This window comes from Pan troglodytes, chromosome 2 (assembly GCF_028858775.2).
Source record: "Pan troglodytes isolate AG18354 chromosome 2, NHGRI_mPanTro3-v2.0_pri, whole genome shotgun sequence".
Lineage (NCBI taxonomy): Eukaryota > Metazoa > Chordata > Mammalia > Primates > Hominidae > Pan > Pan troglodytes.
The window spans coordinates 194,557,203-194,577,128 of NC_086015.1; the positions used below are offsets into that span (position 1 = coordinate 194,557,203).

At 35.9% G+C, this 19,926-nt stretch overlaps 1 protein-coding gene across 2 annotated transcripts in view; it reads left to right on the forward strand.

Annotated features, from left to right (window-relative positions):
- Positions 1-19,926, forward strand: part of CCDC50 (coiled-coil domain containing 50) — a 69,205-nt gene that overhangs the window by 32,079 nt on the left and 17,200 nt on the right. The window contains exons 5-9 of one of the 2 annotated variants that reach the window (XM_516951.9): positions 8,534-8,651; positions 13,669-14,196; positions 18,770-18,885; positions 19,299-19,343; positions 19,440-19,544. In XM_516951.9, coding sequence (XP_516951.3) covers positions 8,534-8,651; positions 13,669-14,196; positions 18,770-18,885; positions 19,299-19,343; positions 19,440-19,544 — 912 coding nt within the window. The remainder of the gene's footprint in view (positions 1-8,533; positions 8,652-13,668; positions 14,197-18,769; positions 18,886-19,298; positions 19,344-19,439; positions 19,545-19,926) is intronic. The other variant, XM_003950254.6, reaches the window with a different exon arrangement.

Below are 19,926 nucleotides of genomic sequence, written 5' to 3' on the forward strand. Positions count from 1 at the left end.
CTGCTGTTACAAATTACTCTGCAAACTTGGCTTAACAGAAATTTATTGTCTTAGAGTTCTGGAGGCTAGAAGTCTAAAATCTGAAGTGTTGGCAGGGTCACGCTACCTCTTGGGAAGGATCCTTCCTTGCCTCTTCCTAGCTCCTGACTCCTGGCAATCTTTGGCATTCCTTGGCTTGTATCTGCATCACTTCAGTCTCTGCCTCCATTGTCACATGGCTTTCTTCTCTGTCTGTATCTTTGTGTCTTCTTGTCTTCCTGCAAGGACATCAGTCATTGAATTGAGGACTCACCCTAATCCAGTATGACCTCAGCTTAACTAATTACATCTGCAAAGACTGTTTCCAAATAAGGTCACATTTTGAGGTTTGGATAGAAATGAATTTAGAGAGGGCACATTATTCAGCTTACTACAAGGTGTCTGTCCCTGGGCTGTTCTTGCAGCATTAGAGAGAGCAGACTTTTGAGTGGGGCCTGTGCAGGAGGCAGGGAGTAGTCCTTGGGAGAGGCCAGGAGCAGGCATTGCTCTCATTCTTTCTCTTTTTCTTAAAGGTTTCACTTTCCTCTGATCTGTTGGTTAAAAAAAACTGATCAGTTTGATTCTGTATATATTTTTAAGTCATAGTTTTAAGGCTGAAAATGACTAAAATTACTAATAGTGTTTGGTTTGTGAGAAGACTTGAATTTACCATCAGCTATTATTTCCTTTTGTGTTATTATTTTCAGCCCTTTTTTTTTTCATTATTTTTTGACAGTGTTTTGCTCCATCACCCAGGGTGGAGTGCAGTGGTGTGATCTTACTGCAATCTCCGCCTCCCAGGCTTAAGTGATCCTCTCTGCCTCTTGAGTAGCTGGGACTACGGGCACACGCGCCCACACTTGGCTAATATTTAAACATTTTTTTTTTTTTTTGTAGAGACGAGGTCTCACTATGTTGCCCAGGCTGGTTTCAAACTCCTGTGCTCAAGCTGTCTTCCTGCCTCAGCCTCCCAAAGCACTGGAATTACTGGCATGAGCCACTGTGCCCAGCTTAGTTTCAGCACTTCTTATGAACAATTTATTTCATTTTACATCATTTCTATGCTACCCTGCTTTCACACCTGTTATGCTGTACTTGGTCACTGTCTTGATTTATAATAGAGAAGCAAATGATTTATTATTTTTAATAGTTGGATAACAATATGGTTTGTTAAGCACCCAGAAACACTTTCGAGGGTTATAAGCATGGTGTTAATTACATAAACTGAAACTATACTGGGCAAACTGGCACTTATGATCATCATGTTAAATAGATATGATCAGGGTCATCAGTAAACAGCCTACATACACTGCTACTCCTACTGAGCCACTCTTGTTCCTGTAAGACTTCTGTTCAATGCCAGATGAATGTGAAACACCTGGTATGAGTGTATTGAGTTGTTTCTTCAAGAAACAAATCATGATCGTGTGATAATCAGAGCTGCAAGTAAAAATTAGGGATTATTTTTGATACTTCCTGTAATACACAGGAGGCTCTTTCTTAGTATTTAATGTGTTGCCTCTTTATAGTAAAGACTTTGCTTTGGGGATGACACTGGGAACTAAAAGAAGTGATTATATTTTGTAGACAGGAAAGCTTCTATTTAAAAAATACCAGAGTAATGAAGTTGGCTTCTTATAAATGCTACTGCTGTCCTGTGGGGTTTTTTTTTCTCCGTTTAGGGAAAAACAGGATAGAAAGAGAAAATAAAACACTTTATTTTAATTACGTAGAATCTAAATAGTAATCATAGTAAGTAATCTCATGGTAATACTATATAAAATAAGCAGTTTAGTGATTAACTCCATTTTTCGGATGTAGAAATTAAGTATTAAAGAAGTAAGTGACTGATTCCAAGTTATAAAATGCCAGAGAAATGTCTGTACAATTCAGGTCTCCGGACTGCTTCTGACTTAGACATACTGTGGTATACATGAAACATGTGGACTTTGGAGTTACACTCACCTGGGTTTGAATTTTAGCTCATTAACTATTTAGCTGTGTGATTTTCAGCACCGCCCTTAACCACACAGAACCTCAGGTTCCGAAATGGGTTGAGTCATGGTAGTTGTGCATACCCTAAAGGGCTGTTGTGAGGTAAATGAGATCAGGTACTTGGGGCACCTGGTACATGTTAAATTTATAATTGCCCTTTCCTTGATTTCTGTTAAAGAGAGATATGTGCTGCCTAGGGCAAAATTAAACAGGCTTAAGTGTGTTTCAGTATGGTGTGATTTGAGAGGTCCTCAAGCGTTTACACACGTGTCATTACAGGTCTCCCACTAGCTTGCCCTCAGTAGAGTGGAAAAGTTAAATGAGAAATCCAGTTGTATAGGTGTGTTGACCAGACAAGCCTATATAAACTTCATTCAGACTTTCTGACTTTTCAACTCATTCCTCAGATGAGAAGATGGCTACTGTGCCAAGGTAGAAAAATGTGACTCTCAGCTGTCTAGTATGTTGTCAATATTAAATGAAGAAAATTTGCTTGAGTAAAGTTTGTCATTGAGGGATATATGAAAATGCTTATTTATTTTAGTCTGTTGGTAACAGGGTGCCTGAAAGGGAGAGGAAACTAATACTGAGACAGTAGTGCTAATTCTTCTGGCCAATTTTTGAAAAAGAATTGCTTGTGACTAATGAACTCTCTTAGTTCTTATTTTTTTTTTTTTTTAGACAGAGTCTTGCTCTGTCTCCAGGCTGGAGTACAGTGGCGCAATCTTCGCTCACTGCAACCGCTGCCTCCTGGGTTCAAGCGATTCCCCTGCCTCAGCCTCCTGAGTAGCTGGGACTACGGGCGCCTGGCACCACGTCCGGCTCATTTTTTGTATTTCAGTAGAGACAGGGTTTCATCATGTTGGCTAGGATGGTATTGATCTCCTGACCTTGTGATCCGCCCACCTCAGCCTCCCAAAGTGCTGAGATTATAGGTACGAGCCACCGCGCCCGGCCTCCTTTTTTTTTTTTCCCCCTTCCCCCTCAATGCTCTTCTGCTTCCATGTAGAGTCTACTTGGTTAATAAGGACTTAGCAGCAGCAGGGCTGTGGAAAATCTCTCTCTGGGTTTCCACCCAAATCTCTTTAAGAGATTTTTGGGGTCAATTTTCCTGGTTAGTTACCACCCCATAAAATACTAGATATAGAGACTGAGAACCCTTTTCTCTTGGCACAGAGATTTTTTTTTTTTTAATTTTTTCTGAACAACATTGTGTGTCAGATGTGGTGGAGTTATACAACCTTGCGTGTATAAATTAGCAGTTTTAGCTTTGTCATGGTATAATTTTATTATGTTTGTTAACAAAGCACAGATGTAAGGAAAGTAGCATTTCCATGCAGGACACAGATGTGGAAAAGTTGAAAAAAAAAAAATTTTTTTTTCGGTCTTTCTAGCTTTGAGAACTCCTCACCTTCCCTCCCTTCATTCCTCTTCTTCACTTTCTTGCTCTCTCACTCTGTCTTGCTCTTCTGTCTCTGTTTATTTATTTTTAACTCTTTTACATAGTTTCTCGAATATGGTAGTTCTCTCTAGGCTCCCTGTTGGAAGGAGCTTGTAGACTTTGGGTATACTGGACTCTATGAATTAGTGGTTAATAAAAATGGGTTAAGGTTAATCAGTTAATTTAACTTAGTTATTCTTAAATAAAACTCTAAAAGTGTGTGTGTACTTATGTGCATGACTAGATGTGTGTGTGTGTGTTTAAACCTAGGTTTAAAATATATGTGAATGTGCAACTATTTTGAGGAAAAACTTTTTTTTTTTCCTTAAATAAATATTAGCATGGCCAAACATGTCATGAAAAGTTTGTGGCACTAGTTTAACAATTTGAAACCCTTTATAGTATAAACTGCTCAGGGATAAACCTAGTAACCAATTCACATTGAAAAAATGAATCTAGTATGAGCCATGGTACTTACACATAGCACTCTTAAAAAGATTAGAATTTCATGTTCTAAAAGAATATTTACACATTCTTTGGTAATATTTAGAGGCTAGATCAAACAGTAATACCGTTTAGCTATTAAAAATTTTCCTGTGTTTTAAGTATTATAAATATGACTAGAAAGGGAGATGGGAGGCTTCTTGTTGAGGTCTTCCTCTCTTCTTACACTATTATACTGATGTTTTTACATCCATAGAATTGGTATTTTCCTGTTTTATCAAACAAACCTTTTGGATTTATACCTGCCTTGACATCCCTGCCGAGTTAGATGTTAATATGTTAATTGCTAGTTAATAGAGAAGTTTAGCAGTTAAATGGAACGATTTTTTTTTTCTTTCTGACAGTCATTTGACAGTCACATTTTAAAATCACCTTTTGATTGTTTTTAAACTCCAGATTTCCTCTTTTTGAAACTCATTGCCATTGGAGGATAGAGGTGAAACGCTGAGAAGTAACTCTCTATCCCTTATACATTTATATGATATAACCCTCCATCCCTTATATATTTAAATGATATAAATCATATACAGATTGAGCATCCAAAAATCCAAAATCCAAAATGTTCCAATGAGCATTTTCTTTGAGCATCATGTCTATGCTTCAGAAAGTTTCAGATTTTGGAGGATTTCAGATTTCAGATTTTTGGATTGGGATGCTCAACCTGTAAATGACAGAAATACCCTAAGGAACCCAACACCATGTTTCAGTTACTTCTCATCTACTTGGGAAAGATGTGTGGGGATCCTCTGGGTGCCACTGCACCTTGTTTATATTAATGCTTCTCATAGAGCCATGTTTTCATTTCTTACATTATGCTAATTGTTTTACTAAAAGCAAGATAAGAACGTTAATGATATTTATCAATCCCCTACTGCTCATAGCACTACTCTTTAAAGCTAAAGAATTTGTCACAGGGCACACGTCTGGCCCACTGAAGGGAATCACTAAATCTATGTTTTCATTAAAATTACCTTTCTCTAGTATACTAGAGATCCTTAACTGTTTCCTTCCTTATGGTTATGGTTTCAAATTTTCCAGAGTTGGGTGAGCTTGGATAACAGAAGGGAAAGGTGAGATACAATGGTAAACTCCCATTTCAATTAATGTATTTACTAGGAAGTCTTCTGTGGAACAGGTTTGTTTTTACATATTAGCCCAGAAGTCTATCTCATTAATTAAAATGTAATTAAAAATGACTTTAAAAGAGCTTAAGAGTTCATTTAGATTTGTTTTCCCAAGTTATGTAGAACATTAATTACCCGAGTTTTTTAAAAATGTGAACAGAAGCTTCTGTCATAAATTTGGAAAATTATAGGTTACTGGAAGATAACAGGTTTTTTTTTTTCTTTTAAAGTTTTAAAATGTGCTAATATGCATCTTAAAGAGTTATATATGCTGCATGCTTTCTATTGAAAGGTGTGTTTTTTTTGGATAAAGTTTTGAGGCCAGTGTTCTCAGGAAGAGGCTTGGGAAGTGCTGTTCTAGACTTATCATTAACAGGAAGGAAGCTGAGGACCAAGGAGATTGTTTATATCAAAGGTGACTAAGCTGGTTAGCTACATCCAAGTACTGTGACTGATAATTGCCATCGTCAGCTTGTTTCAGGGGGATTTACTTTACACTGAAACTATCTAACAAAACTCATTGCATAGTAATGTTGGAAAGCTGGGAGGAGAACCGACTTGTGCTAAACCTCAGCTATAATATAGTGGCAGTTTTCCATTGAATTTTTGTCCTTTCTTTCCTCAAGCCTAGCAGACCTTTTCTTTCAAAAAAGAGCTGAGAGCTTAGAAGAGCAAAAAGGTTTGGGTGCTAAGGTGCATGACATGTTATGATTATTATTATTTTTTTTTACTTGATTAAAAGCACTTTCTTTGACTAGCTAATGCATTATAAAGAAGGGCTGTAATTCTTTTTTCTCTCCTGGTTCTTTACACTGAGAGAGTGGCGTATTACTATGCTTCCATTAGGACTAAATTCAGTAGCAAGAGGGCAGTTATAAGCAATTCTGTGAATAGAACTCTGAATTTTTAAGACTTTGATGGAAAAACTATCCCTAAATCTCAATGTTAAAATGAATCTCTTTTCTCCAAATGTTAAAATGAATCTCTTTTCTCCGAATGTTAAAATGAATCTCTTTTCTCCTACAGTTCAAGTTAGACACGGTTTTAAGAGACACGGGGAAAGAAATAGTCACTACTAATACCAATTTTGGGGAGAACTTCAATTCTTTATCTGTACAATGGAAAGTCTGAACTAACCAATCTTAAAGCCAAATGTCTTTGACTACTTAATTTATCATTTTAATAAAGCCGTGTCTACCAGGTCTGTGGAGCATAGTTTATAATTTCTTCTGGAAGTTGGACCTGATAATTTTCCTTTATATTTTTTCCCCAGTTATAGCAGGGGAAATATTTGTTTACTGTAAAGCAAACCACTTAGGAAAATATAGTTTTGGGTGCTTAGTAAACATACAGTTCAAGGAAATGTTTACATTTCTTTCTACTTCTGTAGTAAACATTATAGAAATTTGGAAAATTCTTCTGTAACAAATAATAGTTTTTTGGAGAATAGGCTATCTGTCCCGTTCCTCTCTTCCTGATTGATACATTACTTTGTAAGATATTAAAGCTAAAGAATCTGGCACAGGGATTGGCACCTGGTAGACACATTTGTTGAAATGATACATTAAGGAGTCAAAGACATTTGGCTTTTTTTTTAAGATTGAATAGTTCAAACTTTCCATTGTACAGATAAAGAATTGAAGTTCCCCCCAAATTTATATCAGTAGTGACTATTTCTCTCCCAATGTCTCTTTAAACCATGTCTGACTTGAACTGGAAAAGAGATTAATTTTAACTTTCAGATTTAGGAGATAGTTTTTCCATCAAAGTCTTAGAAACTCAGAGTTCTATTCATGAAAAGTATACTTATGTTAAGTAGGATTATGATGTCTTTTACCTCTCTGAGTTGCAACATTTTGTGAGTGCTCACTTAAGTGTCTGAAACTATTGCATGGACATTTACATAGATTACTTATCAAAAAAATACGTATATATGTGTCAGTTAAAAGTGTATTAATGGTGTATTTTAAGTTTGTATTTGGCATAAAGTCAGATTTGTAAGGCTATTTGGATGAATAGTAAAAAACAGCTGAGGATATGGATAAATATTGCTAATTTACCTAGAATGAGCGTCCAGCTTGTTTCTGCATAGATGTGAAAAAAATTAATTCACTTAAATTTTCTTTTGAAATTTATATTGCCATCTTAGGGTATTCTTCATTCGCACCTATTCATAAAATTTGAAGAATAGTAATTCTTTAAATTTATAACATTAACATTTAATACTTCTTCTATTCCTTATGAACGATAAATATAAAGAAGTAAGTACCTCAAATTACCAATGATTGCTATTACCATTTGTACCAGTGAGTATTATTCCCATATTTGTATGAGCCTTTAAGAATCTGATGATAGCTATTGACTTCTCTCCTTAAAAGTGTGCATGAACATACAAGTTTACAGGCTATTTTATGGGGCTTTCATAGAAGTAATCTTCAGATTCAGAACATTGTCACTCTGCAGCTCAAAACCTTTAGTAATCCTCCATCCCCTTATTTTAACAGACTCCAGACTTCTTAAGATTGTCTAAAAGGAGTTCCTGTGATCCAGCCTTAGACTGTTTTTCTAGCCTCAGCTTTTTCTACAACATTCCGTATCTCGTGTTCTAATTTAACCTTAGATAGGTGCCCATTAAAATGTTCATAACTCTGCTGATGTTTTCTTTTTCAACTTTGCCTGTCGGAATTCAGTTCTTTGTTCAAAGCCTAACACAACGCAAAATCTTGTACTAATTCCTTTAAGCAAAAATAGTATTCCCTCTTTTGTACTCCCGTGGAAATTTTTTTGAGGCATTTACAATTTAATTTTATTGTAGTTTTTTTTTTTTTTTGAAAAGTTTCTATGAAACTTTTGTGTTCATAAAGGGATGATAATCTTTTAGGAAACATTATGGAATGTTATTCATCATTCTGTCACTCACAGTGCCTCTCACTTAATGATTGCTAAAAATTTGCCTGGGGATGAACAGGTGGGAGACAGAAGGAAGATTGTTTTCTCTTTTTCGGTTAAGACAGTGGTATTCTAATGCAAAGCTAAATCAAAATCTCCATAAGAATTCTTTTCAAAAGTTTTTAAATTATAAAGTTTTGTAGATTACTACATCCTGCCCAATCTAGATTTATTGAATCATCAGTTTGGAAAGAGGGCCCACAAATACATATTTTTAAAATTCTGTTGTGTAACCTGCTTTAGGAAGTACTGAGTTTTGAATGTCTTCCATATTGTGGTGGATTTAAATCTCAATTAAAAAAGCCTGTCTCACTTATCTAGATCATGTGCTACTCCTGTTGAGCAATCATCTGGCATTTGAAGACATGAAATCAATGCCAGAAAGTCTAGAGAGCCATGGACAGAGCACATACAAACTTGGCAGTGGAATGTCAAGCCCCACCATATGGAGTTTGTTTGTTCTTTGGTAATGTGTATTTCCATTCTCCTCTTGTCTTTGCAGGACATAGCTCGCCTTTTGCAAGAAAAGGAGTTACAGGAAGAGAAAAAGAGAAAGAAACACTTTCCAGAGTTCCCTGCAACCCGTGCTTATGCAGATAGTTACTATTATGAAGATGGAGGTAACAATTCCTGCATCATGATCTGTTCTATCCTTAGACTCAACCATAAAACACTCCTTTAATTTTGTTCATAAAGTGACCTTAGGGACCTGGGACTGTTTCTCTTATCCCCAGGCACTGGGTACATTTAGATGTGTGGCAGGATTCTATTTGAATCTAATAAATTCATGTTTTGTTTTGTTTTTATTATACTTTAAGTTTTAGGGTACATGTGCACAACGTGCAGGTTTGTTACATATAGATACATGTGCCATGTTGGTGTGCTGCACCCATTAACTCGTCATTTAGCATTAGGTATATCTCCTAATGCTATCCCTCCCCCCTCCCCCCACCCCACAACAGGCCCCGGTGTGTGATGTTCGCCTTCCTGTATCCATGTGTTCTCATTGTTCAATTCCCACCTATGAGTGAGAACATGCGGTGTTTTTTTTTGTTTGTTTCTGTTTGTTTTTTTGTTTTTTTGAGATGGAGTCTTGCTCTGTCACCCAGGCTGGAGTGCAATGGTGCTATCTGGGCTCACTGCAACCTCCCTCTCCAAGGCTCAAGCAGTTGTCCTCCCTCAGCCTCCCAAGTAGCTAGAATTACAGGCATGTGCCACCACGCCTGTCTAATTTTTGTATTTTTAGTAGAGGCGAGGTTTCACCATGTTGGCCAGGCTGGTCTTGAACTCCTGACCTCAAGTAATCCGCCCACATCAGCCTCCCAAAGTGCTGGGATTACAGATGTGAGCCACCGCGCCCGGCCTTATCTGTTCTTTAGTTGGACAACCAGAGCCACTTTCATGATGGCTAAAATTTGAATATGATTTTATGAGAATTGGCATGCATTCTTTTTAAACTTTAGCGACTTGGAATGCTTTATTATAATCTAAGCACATAAATGGGGTGTGGAAAATGGTCGATGAGTCTCTGGACTTAACCTTTCTCAAGAAGTCTGGAAAGTACTGTTTGAAGCAGGAAAGTGGTATGAAGAAAGAAGGTATACCATGCATCAGTTACTGGGTAACAAAGCTTTGTTCTGTGCTTTCTTGCCTTTTAAACCTAGGCCGATGGTTTAGCCTGCTGATGACAAGCAATATTAAATTTTAAGATTTCCATGTTCATTTTTTTCTTTTGATCCTTTCTTTGCTATTTGATTACCATATAGTATGATTTCTGAGGGGATGATTCCCTCAGTTTCGCTTCTCTGGTGCCTGCTTTGCAGGGTGGTGATGGTGATGGTGATGGTGTGGTGGTGGCAGTTGTGGTGATTCTTTATCTTAAAAATGTGTTGGGAAATGAGTATTTGCAAGTGTTGTCGAGTCCTTCTCAAAGACTTGTCAAAGGAAAGATGTTTCCTGTAGTTTCAAGTGTCAGTATTTAATGAAATTCAGCTTGAAGACCAATACTTAGGATCACAAGTGAACAAAACCTAAAGGCAACTTTCAGAGAGTCAGGAATTTCAGGTCAGTGATCCTGAAGGGCCTTGCAAACCAGTCATCAACTGCTTTTCTGTAATTCCATTATAAAAGGTAAATATGTGTTTCTCTGATGAGTAGAATGAAAGCAGTGTATATGTAGATGATGGGATTATTATAGTTTGAGTATAATTTTGCCCAGTAACATTTTCTGCTCTAAATTTACCATAATCAGTAGAGCTCAGCCTTTTTAGTAAGCAGGCTGATTCACAATTTATTGCTTGATATGGTCTTCCTCTGTATGTAAAACACTCATCTCTCTTTTGATAGCCATTTTCTTTATGCTGGTTTTTCTGATGAATCTATATGTTATGTCATTTAAAAAGAAAAATTATTGCCACATTTTGCTGTACTAAAGATCAGAAAGCAAAGTGTTACTCTTCACCTTCAATTTAAATCTTAGAAATGTGGCCTGGTGTTTTTCCCTTTTTTAAAAAGTCTGCTTTGAAGGTATATTCACTGTAAATGTTATTATTTTAAACTGTTCAGTCTGTAAAAACATTAGGATGACAAGGAATTAAATGCATTAAACTGTTAATTTTAGCATTCCCCTGTTAAAGCCTTATACTGACTTGAATTGAGACTCAAACCTGTTTTTTTGATCAGAGTACTGTCATCCTGATTTGTTTCTCTAGGGCAGGAGACTATGTTAAGAATTAAGTGGTTTTTCAGGGACACATAAAAGCTTTTAAAAGTATTTTATATTTATTTTAATTACTCCGATAAATTTGTAGAGAGTGGCGTATATGCTTGTTTCTTTGGGGAGAGACAGACTTTGAGGGAGTTTTGAGGAACAGGAAGTGGTGACCTCCTGAACATGTGTATGTAAATACTGAAATTTCTCTTGCCTCAGCTGTGTTGTTATTGGGAGGTTATGTTTTGTTGAACATGGAGTCCTCATTAATATGCCCCTGTGTTAGACCAAGTGCAGTTCCACAGAAACCATATTATAGTTCAACTCATATTTACAAAATAATCCTTCTGGTCTTTGCAGTGGTCCTTTTCCAACACACCTGGGATATTCTTTCATTATACTTCTCTGTATGCCTTTGTATATCTATTTGATTTTTTGCCTTACTTGCATGGTAATCACAGTATATCATTACAGAAATGGTCAATTTTTCAACTTTTAACTCAAACTTTAATACATTATCTATTAGAATGATTATGGATTTTCTACAAATTTGAAATTGTATAAAAACATTTGTCCAATTTATATCAACTCAAATGATATATATTATTTATTAATGAATCCATGTTTTTCTTTCAAAGCCACTTATTGAAGTCATATTAGTGATTTTTTAAGTCGTGGTCTTTGGAGTCATAGGACTGTGGTTCAAGTCCTGTCCCCTCCTAAGAACAATATTAATTTTAATGAAGTTACGTACTAAATAAAATGGAGATTATAAAAGTAAATCCTTCATTTGGATTTGAGAAGATCAAATAATGCAATTTTGGTGAAGTACTTATTTATACATATATCAGTGTTATATGTGTATAATGTAATATTTTGTGTATCTTATTTTGAAAGCCAAACATGGAGGCACTCATATAAAATGCAGATATATATGTGTATAAATATGTGTGTGTGTGTGTATATATATATTATGTATATGCCAATACATAATACCTATGTATGTTTTGGCAGTGAGGGAGTAAGTTATATTTGCCAAATAACTTGGTCTCAAGAAACATACAGGTCTCAATCCTCAACTGTATGAGGTTTTAAAGCATTCAAATAGATTCCTCACATTATCTTTTTCTTTCCAAGATTTAAAGCTGTCACAGCAAATTTATGATTAGAGAATAAATTTTTTCAGTCAGCTCTGTAAAAATGTAGTAACAGCTCTGTAATAATTCCTGCAGCATATTTCCTAAAAGTAAAACTATGAATATCTATTAACTATTTAGAAGGAATTAAAAATCATAATATCACAAATTCATGTCAAAACCCAATTCTTTTTGTTTATTTTGAGCTGGAAGGTGGACTTCACTTGTGCAACTCTGAGTGAGCACATTTTTATTAACACTGTAAACCATTGTTCCCCGGATGTGGTCATCATTTAAGTAGCTGGTCTGTATTATATAAATTTACAGCAGTAGTCACTTGATTCTCATGTTGTCACGATAGTCTTAAAATAATAGTTTATTTAAAAGAGCAGATAATTTGTTTTTATCACCGGGTAATTCTTCTGTTTTGCTTTTGATTTTATGTAAAATAAAACTTACCCATAAATGATGAAGATAAATACTTCTACAGACTGTTTAGAAAACAAATTTTAATTTAGTATTGTCTTTGGAAGCAAGCTTTCTTTTCTTCTGGAAAGCACAAGAGGAAACAATTTGAGGTTTTTAATGGAAACTTACATAATTGGTACATTTAGCACATACCTCTTTCTTGCTCTGTTCCTTTAACAGATTAATATCAAATGAAACAGTTTAAAGGAAAACGTATAGTTTTTTATTTTCTTTACATCTCATCAACTTAGGGTAGCTCTTTCAAATGCAGTTCAGCAAGTGGTTAATTCCATCGGGGAATCTTAGCTTTCATAGCAATTTTCCATGGAATTGGGATTTTTTGTTGTTATTTCCAAAACATAGTAAAAGTTTTAGAAAGTGTTAAAATCAGTATATTCTTATAAAGTGCATATGAATTTGCTGCCTTTGTCTTCACATTATACTTGTGCCTAAAAAAGACGTGAAAAAGAATTATTTTTGTGCTGTTTTTGAAGTTTATATTAAATTTTGGGACATATACTTAGCATATATTATATTTTTATACAAAGAATACAATATCATACAGTTTTTTGAAATGTATTTAGGAAGCGACTCCTTTTTATATATTCCATCAAGGCAACCCTTTGAATTTTTTTCCTTTGCCAAGTTTCAACTAAGATTGAGAACAGAATTATCTACAGATAACAGGGTCATGAACTCAAAATTCTCATCTACTTGATCCTCTTTTACATTGAACTGTAATAGAGGGCTAATTTCTGAAGTGACTGGGTATGTTTGCTTTGGCCACATAAAGTGGGCAGATGGAGGCGTTTAAAAATCTGTGGATCATTCCTCTGAACTCAAGAGAAACTAGCAATATTCTGATAGTTTTATTGGCATTTCCAGTAAGAATATTTGAAAGCCTCTGTCTGAAATTACAAAGCTTAATTTTTTTGTTTTACAAGATTCCTCAACCTCTACTTTTTACTCTATACTAGTTTCAAATTGGTTTATAAATAGAACTTAATGTTTAATGGCTATAATTTTGTTATTGGCAAATATTAAAGTGTTGTTAGCTCTACCTAATCGTGATCAAGCTCTTCTTTCACATTTGTTTCACTTTAGTTTCTTACCATTTTGGCTATGTACCCAGAATTCTTTAGGTATGCATGAACTGTTTCAGTAATGCTCATCCCCTCTTCTCAATTTAAGTTGAAAAAGCAATTTTCTCCATTTTTAAAGTACGTTAAACTGGAGCCCAGACTCCCCCCTGTGTAGTGAGTTCCTAACTCTCATTAAATTAATCTGCATTTTTATTTTTCACATCCCTCTGCCTCCACTCAGACCAACCAGGGTCAAGGAGGGCCAGGGAATTGGGTTCTGGATTCTCAAGACCTTGTAGACTCCAAAGAGATGGAAGGACTGTGAAGCAGAAGAAAGAGAAAGCAGAACATCCACTGGAGAACTTGGAAGAGCCAGAACAACATTGCTCATCGAAGAGATCCCTGTCATCCTCTAGCTCGGGCAAAGGGAGGGACAATCCCCATATTAACAATGAGCAGCATGAAAGGAAACGGTCCACTCAGGAGAGGCCTCGGAGACCTCTGCTTCCCACGATCAGTGGTGAAGTGTTTCTGAGCACTGAATGTGATGACTGGGAGACTAAGAATAACCATCAGACTCGAAATTGGGAAAAACAGTCTCGACACCAAGATCGACTTTCACCCAAGTCCTCACAAAAAGCAGGGCTTCACTGCAAGGAAGTTGTATATGGGAGGGACCATGGGCAAGGTGAGCACAGAAAAAGGAGACACAGGCCCAGGACTCCTCCATTCTCAGAGAGTGAGGAGCAGCTCCACCTCCATGACACAGGTAATAGAGGACAGTCTCGATGGAAGTCCTGGTATCATGTATATAACTACAAACCAATGAATTTAATAAGTATCTTAAGCAACCTTTCTTTCTCTCCAGTTCATGCTCATGACTTTGAAATAAATCCTAGAGCAACATATTATAAAAGGTATACACTTAATCTCAGGTCTGTAAGAAGAAGGAAAATATTTGTAACTTTTCCCTTCTGTGAGAATGCACTGATTTCTTGGAGAGTTATTCCATGCCCAGGTTGTATTAGAGGTACCCATTCCAGATATAGTTCTTCATTTACCGAGACTGTGTATCAGAGATTCTGATACCAAATCAAAACTCCTGAATTTCTGGTTTTACTTCGGTGAACCCAGAAGAGCTGATGAGCCTGTCTTGATAGTGTTTGTCTAACTAAAAGGCCGATAGAGCCGGAAATACTGTATTTTTTAGACCTCATCTTTCTCATTTGTAAAATGAGGAGTTGGATAGGCAGTCTTTTAAGAAAGTATTTTTCAAATAATATGCCTCAGTTCATTTTCATCAGAATCAGCTGTTAACTAAAAATGGAAATGTCTGGGTTTCACATGTATTATCATCTCTGGAGTGAGGCCTGGCAGTTTGGACATGTTTTAGACCTGGAGGTGGATTCTTAGGAACTTAAAAGTTTAAAGTCATTGCAGTAAGTTACTTTTTATGCTGTAACTTTCTCCAGCTCTAACTCTACAGTTAGTGTTCTAAAGTACCAATACAGGTAAGTTCTTGGTACCTATATAAGAATGAGGTAAATATTATAGATAAACCTCAAATTTCTGGCGCCCCTGAGGCTTAACTCTGAAGTCCATCATTGACACAGTAATGGCTCTATTTTCTATAAACTGCTGAGGTGATGTTTTCCATGTGTCTGTAACACTAGGAATCATAGTACCAAGGAGCCAGTCAAGCTCTATCTGTGGTCAGAGAACTTGTTTCTAGGTTGCAGATTCAGGTTAAGTTGGTTTTTCCTGTCATGTTATTTCTTATTGAAGGACTTGGTTATGCAGAAAATTAAAATTTAGTTCCAGAAGCCATTCTGAGTAGCTGCCACAAATATCCTTGTCTTAGGCTTTGTGCTTGGATTTTAGCCAGAAAGATGGCTTTGTAAACAATTCCAAACTAGATACACTTTGTTAGGAAGACGTAAAGAGCTGCGGAAAAATAGAGGAAAGTGTGATATAATCTGTCTTGAGTAGGTTTATGAGGAAGTTACACCCCTAGCATTTTGAGGTTTACAAGTTCCAAAGGTGTGGGGGAAGTATGGAGGAAGAATGATGTACACTGACCTCTACGTTTCTGCTTCTGTGAATCTGACTTTCACGAGTGCTCTGAGGGCTAGTTAGGCTTTATGGCTTTTAGTTATGCTCCAGGATATTTTAAATAGGCTGAGGAAGCATGACACTAAACGCTGACTCACAGGCTCCACTACTGGAATTGCAAATGTTTTGTTTTTTATTTTGCCAGCACAAGGGATTAAAAAACAATGTTATCAGGCAGATATTAAAATGACTACAACATGAGCTGCTGCTTTTCTATCATTTTATATTCAGCTTGCTTTTCATATTTTACCTTTCTAGCCCCTGTAGGCATTTGATTTTGTAACTCCCTGGAACAGGTCAGAGGATTACATTAAAATATAATTACTAGGTAGTGGCATCTATTCTTGCTGTTGTAAAAGCACAATTCTTAAAGTTGTTAGGACAGGCCAAACTTATATTAATAATGAAGAAACTAGCAGGATGACATGGAGCTGGTTCTAAGAGCATTTGCAGAGCAGCATTAATAGAATCAGTTGAAAGGGAGTGCAAAATAAAATTTTAAATTAAGTATAAGATAACTTTCTACAGGGCAATGGGTACTTAACCTTTCGGAGTTACTTCTCTATTGGACTATAAATTCTTAATGGCTCATCATTTTCTGCAGGTTAACTTCTAAACTCACAGGGCCATAAAATATCTGCACTGTTCTGCTGTGAATTGTTAGTCAGATATACTGTGGCATTCCCTAAATGTCAGACTGGCTTATTACAAATACTCTTACATGATATCAAAAAGAATCTATCATTTTACCTTATTCCAAGCTCAGAATAAATTTATCTTGACTGTCAGTACTTTCAACAATTTCATTCTGTAAATTTATTTAAGGCTGAAGTTTTATGTTCATTTAAGGATGTTCTTGTGTTCTCCATCTGAAGGATGATGAACAAAAAGACAAGGAAGTGTTAAATTAAGATATATATGGAACTTGAAAATACCACTCACCTGATTTTTTGAAAGCTAGTTTCTAGAGTCTGTTTAGGATACTGAGATGAGGGAAGCTAGTCTGTTAATTTCCTTCAGTTAATTACATTTAAAAAATTTTTGGACATCTTTGTTTAATGACGGCCTTACACTGCACTGTGAGTTCTTTTTCTATATCCTTACAAAAATTTTTGTCACCTTGGGTCCAGAGGACACTGCAGAGAATGGGCATCCTGACAGTGCAGAAATTTAGTATTCCAGGCTGTGGAGATTTTCTACTTAATGAGATTTACAGATTCCAGTGATACATCAAGGGTTTAAATAAACCATTTCCCCTCTAAATATTTGGAACTGAGAGATATTACCTCAGATTCTGACTCTTACTAAGTCATCATTCTCTTTTTAACTGCCAGAGGTTACAGTCTTATCACCCTGTCAAAACAATTAGACTATTCAATGGAATATTGTCTTTGGTAGAATTTAAAACAATGTGTCTTTAATAAAACTGAAAGTGAAAAATCTTCTTGGCTAATTCTGTGGTGTACTTTAGGAGGCATAATAGTGGAGAAAATTTGGTCTCTTGAAATTTGAGCACATCCCACTGTATTATTTCACTGTATGGCAAAAGTGAAGGAGGTAGGCATGTTCCGTCATCCTTAATTAAGCTTTGGGCTGCTTATTGAAGTATCATTTTTTCTATAGATTGGAACATGGTTTATATAGCAGACTATCTTGTCCAGTGACATTGCCCGGTACTGAGTTCCTTATCTAATTTCATTTTCTCTGAAATCTGCCTTCCTAGTTCTGACTAAGCTAAATAACTCAGGGAGATTTATATTCTGTTTCAGATGGTCCACTCTTGGGACTATGCCACTGTTTTTTTTGTTTTGTTTTGTTTTTTGTTTTTTTTTTGCTGTCCCAAACCACTTAGAAATCTAGATTAAGCCCAGCCCAGCATAAGACTCAGTGGCTCTAGAGATGATTTGAAGTGGTCTGTGCAATCAGGTTCTATTAGGTCTGAAGCTAAGAAAGCCATGTTTACTAGTCTTTCTTTGTAGGAAATACAGATGTGTATGAGTCTGTGGCTTCTGAAGCCGCAGAAGCCAGGTTGAAAGTTGTACAAAGGTAGGCTTCACAAAATACTTACATTCTCATCATTTGCCCAGTGTTTACGTGTATTTTATTTTTTTAAAAATTAACAGCAAGTGAGTCAAGTGTGGTGAGGGATTTTGACAAAAATCATTTTAATTTACAGTAATTTTAATGGACATAATACACTAAACAGGTGATGCCAATATTAATTGCAAGTAAGAATGAACTGGGGAGATTTAAAACAAACTTACTCAAGGACAGGGCACACCCAGGCTACTTAATTTAGAATCTGTGGGGGTTGGGGCAAATATTTTTATACGTGTTCAAAGCACCCTCATGTGATTCGAATATATAGCCCTGATTGACAACCCCTGGCATAAAGAGACAATCAGGAGTACATTTTCTTTCTCCTCTGAATAGTTAATTTACTGAAATGAACTATTTCAGATGAGTAATCTTGTTCACTGTATTCAAAATTTTTATTAATTCTGAATATAATACACTCACACTGTCAAGTAAAAGTTTAAAGCCAGAATTGCTTTATAGGAATAAATTGGAGTAGAACTCTGGTCATTGTGCTCTCAATATAGCTCTGATTATATTTTTCCTAAGATGTCACAGTGCTATCAATCTGATCAAAGCTGTGGGGAAGATCTAAAGCGAGTGGGTTTATTTACTCTCAGAGCAAAAGCCATAGCAGGACCACTGCTTGTCTCACAGGTATTATCACATGACTACCAGGTGCTGCTGTTCCTGCTCCCTCGGAAGTAGTAAATATGCAGGCTGAGATAAATAGAAAGAAGCCTCTCCTCTCCTCCAGCCTTGACAGCTTAGCCTCTTTTAAACTGACTCTGTAATTTGCTTTTCTTTAAATTATTTTTATTTTCAAGACTTTTTTTTCACTTTGTATTTTTCCAGGGCCTCACTTGCAACTTCTTACATAAATTTCTGCTGTTGCGGAAGCTATGTGAGAGGGGACTTTTTACCAGGCAGGCTTGCTTAGATATCTTTGTTTAAATGTATGCATTATCTACATTGCCACTTCCATTCCTAGGGCAAAAATATTTTTAATGCACCCCACACTGTATTCTGGAGTAGAGGTAGTATTGTCATTGTTAGCTACTAAAGAAAAATCTCCTTTATCTTAAATTTCTTAACTTTTCAGAAAACATCCTCGGTTGTTTTATTACATTGAGTTTTTTTTTTTTTTTTTAAAGGAATGAAGCCAAGAGTGACGAAAGAAGCTGTATCTACTCCATCACGAATGGCACACAGGGATCAGGAATGGTATGATGCTGAAATTGCCAGAAAACTGCAAGAAGAAGAACTTTTGGTGAGCAAATTTTAAGGCAAAAGTTTAGATATATTGATGGGTATTTTTTTGTGTGAATTTAGTCCATCTTGAAATTATATTAATAGTCCTCTATCAATTGAGAAACCTTTTTTTATGAGTGGAAAAATCAAGACAATAGGAATAGAGTATCCACTTTTGCTTAGTGAGTAAGCATTAGCAGCAAAGTCCATAACTCCATTTCTCCATCTCCATGATTGTTCTCCATAACCCTGCTGTAGGATTTGATAAAAAGAGCTCCTGCTCTGGCTGGTGAAAGCATACCAACTGATTATCAACCTCAGGAACATGAGTCACAATTATTTTCAAAAACCAGCTTATTTTGTACCAGATACTGAAAATGCACAACATAGATTCCAATTAAATTCTTTGTTTTTGTATTTTTGATATCATAGGCTACCCAGGTGGACATGAGAGCCGCTCAAGTAGCTCAAGATGAAGTAAGTTAATGAGTTTAGCTGATACTCTTTGGAAATATCCTAGTATATTTCTATCTGCACCTCTGCAGTTAATGATATTGACTGTATTTTGTTTAGGAAATCGCTCGACTTCTAATGGCTGAAGAAAAGAAAGCTTACAAAAAAGCCAAGGAGCGGGAGAAATCATCTTTGGACAAAAGAAAGCAAGACCCCGAGTGGAAGGTAGAGTGTGTTTTGTTTGTTTTCTAATTAGAAATAAAATTAGAAATGAAAAGGGGACTCTGCTTTTGAGTTAAGCTCTGCAAATATATTTAGGATATATGAATATATAAATTATCTGTATTGCATATGTGAATCTGATCTGTGAAGATTCCATCACCATGAAAAATCACTGAATTTTTGAACATATGTAAAAAGTTACTGCTAAGATTGAAAACTCATTCTGTTCCCTTTAAGACGGAGTGAAATGCAAGTGCTTCTGGTCATGAACAGTCTTAGTTTTCATATACAGTACTTTGATTGTAGAAGAATATAGCATTTTCACATGCTTTCATATTTTCCACAATGAACTTCTCTTCCCGTCTCTACTTTCTTTGTGCTTATA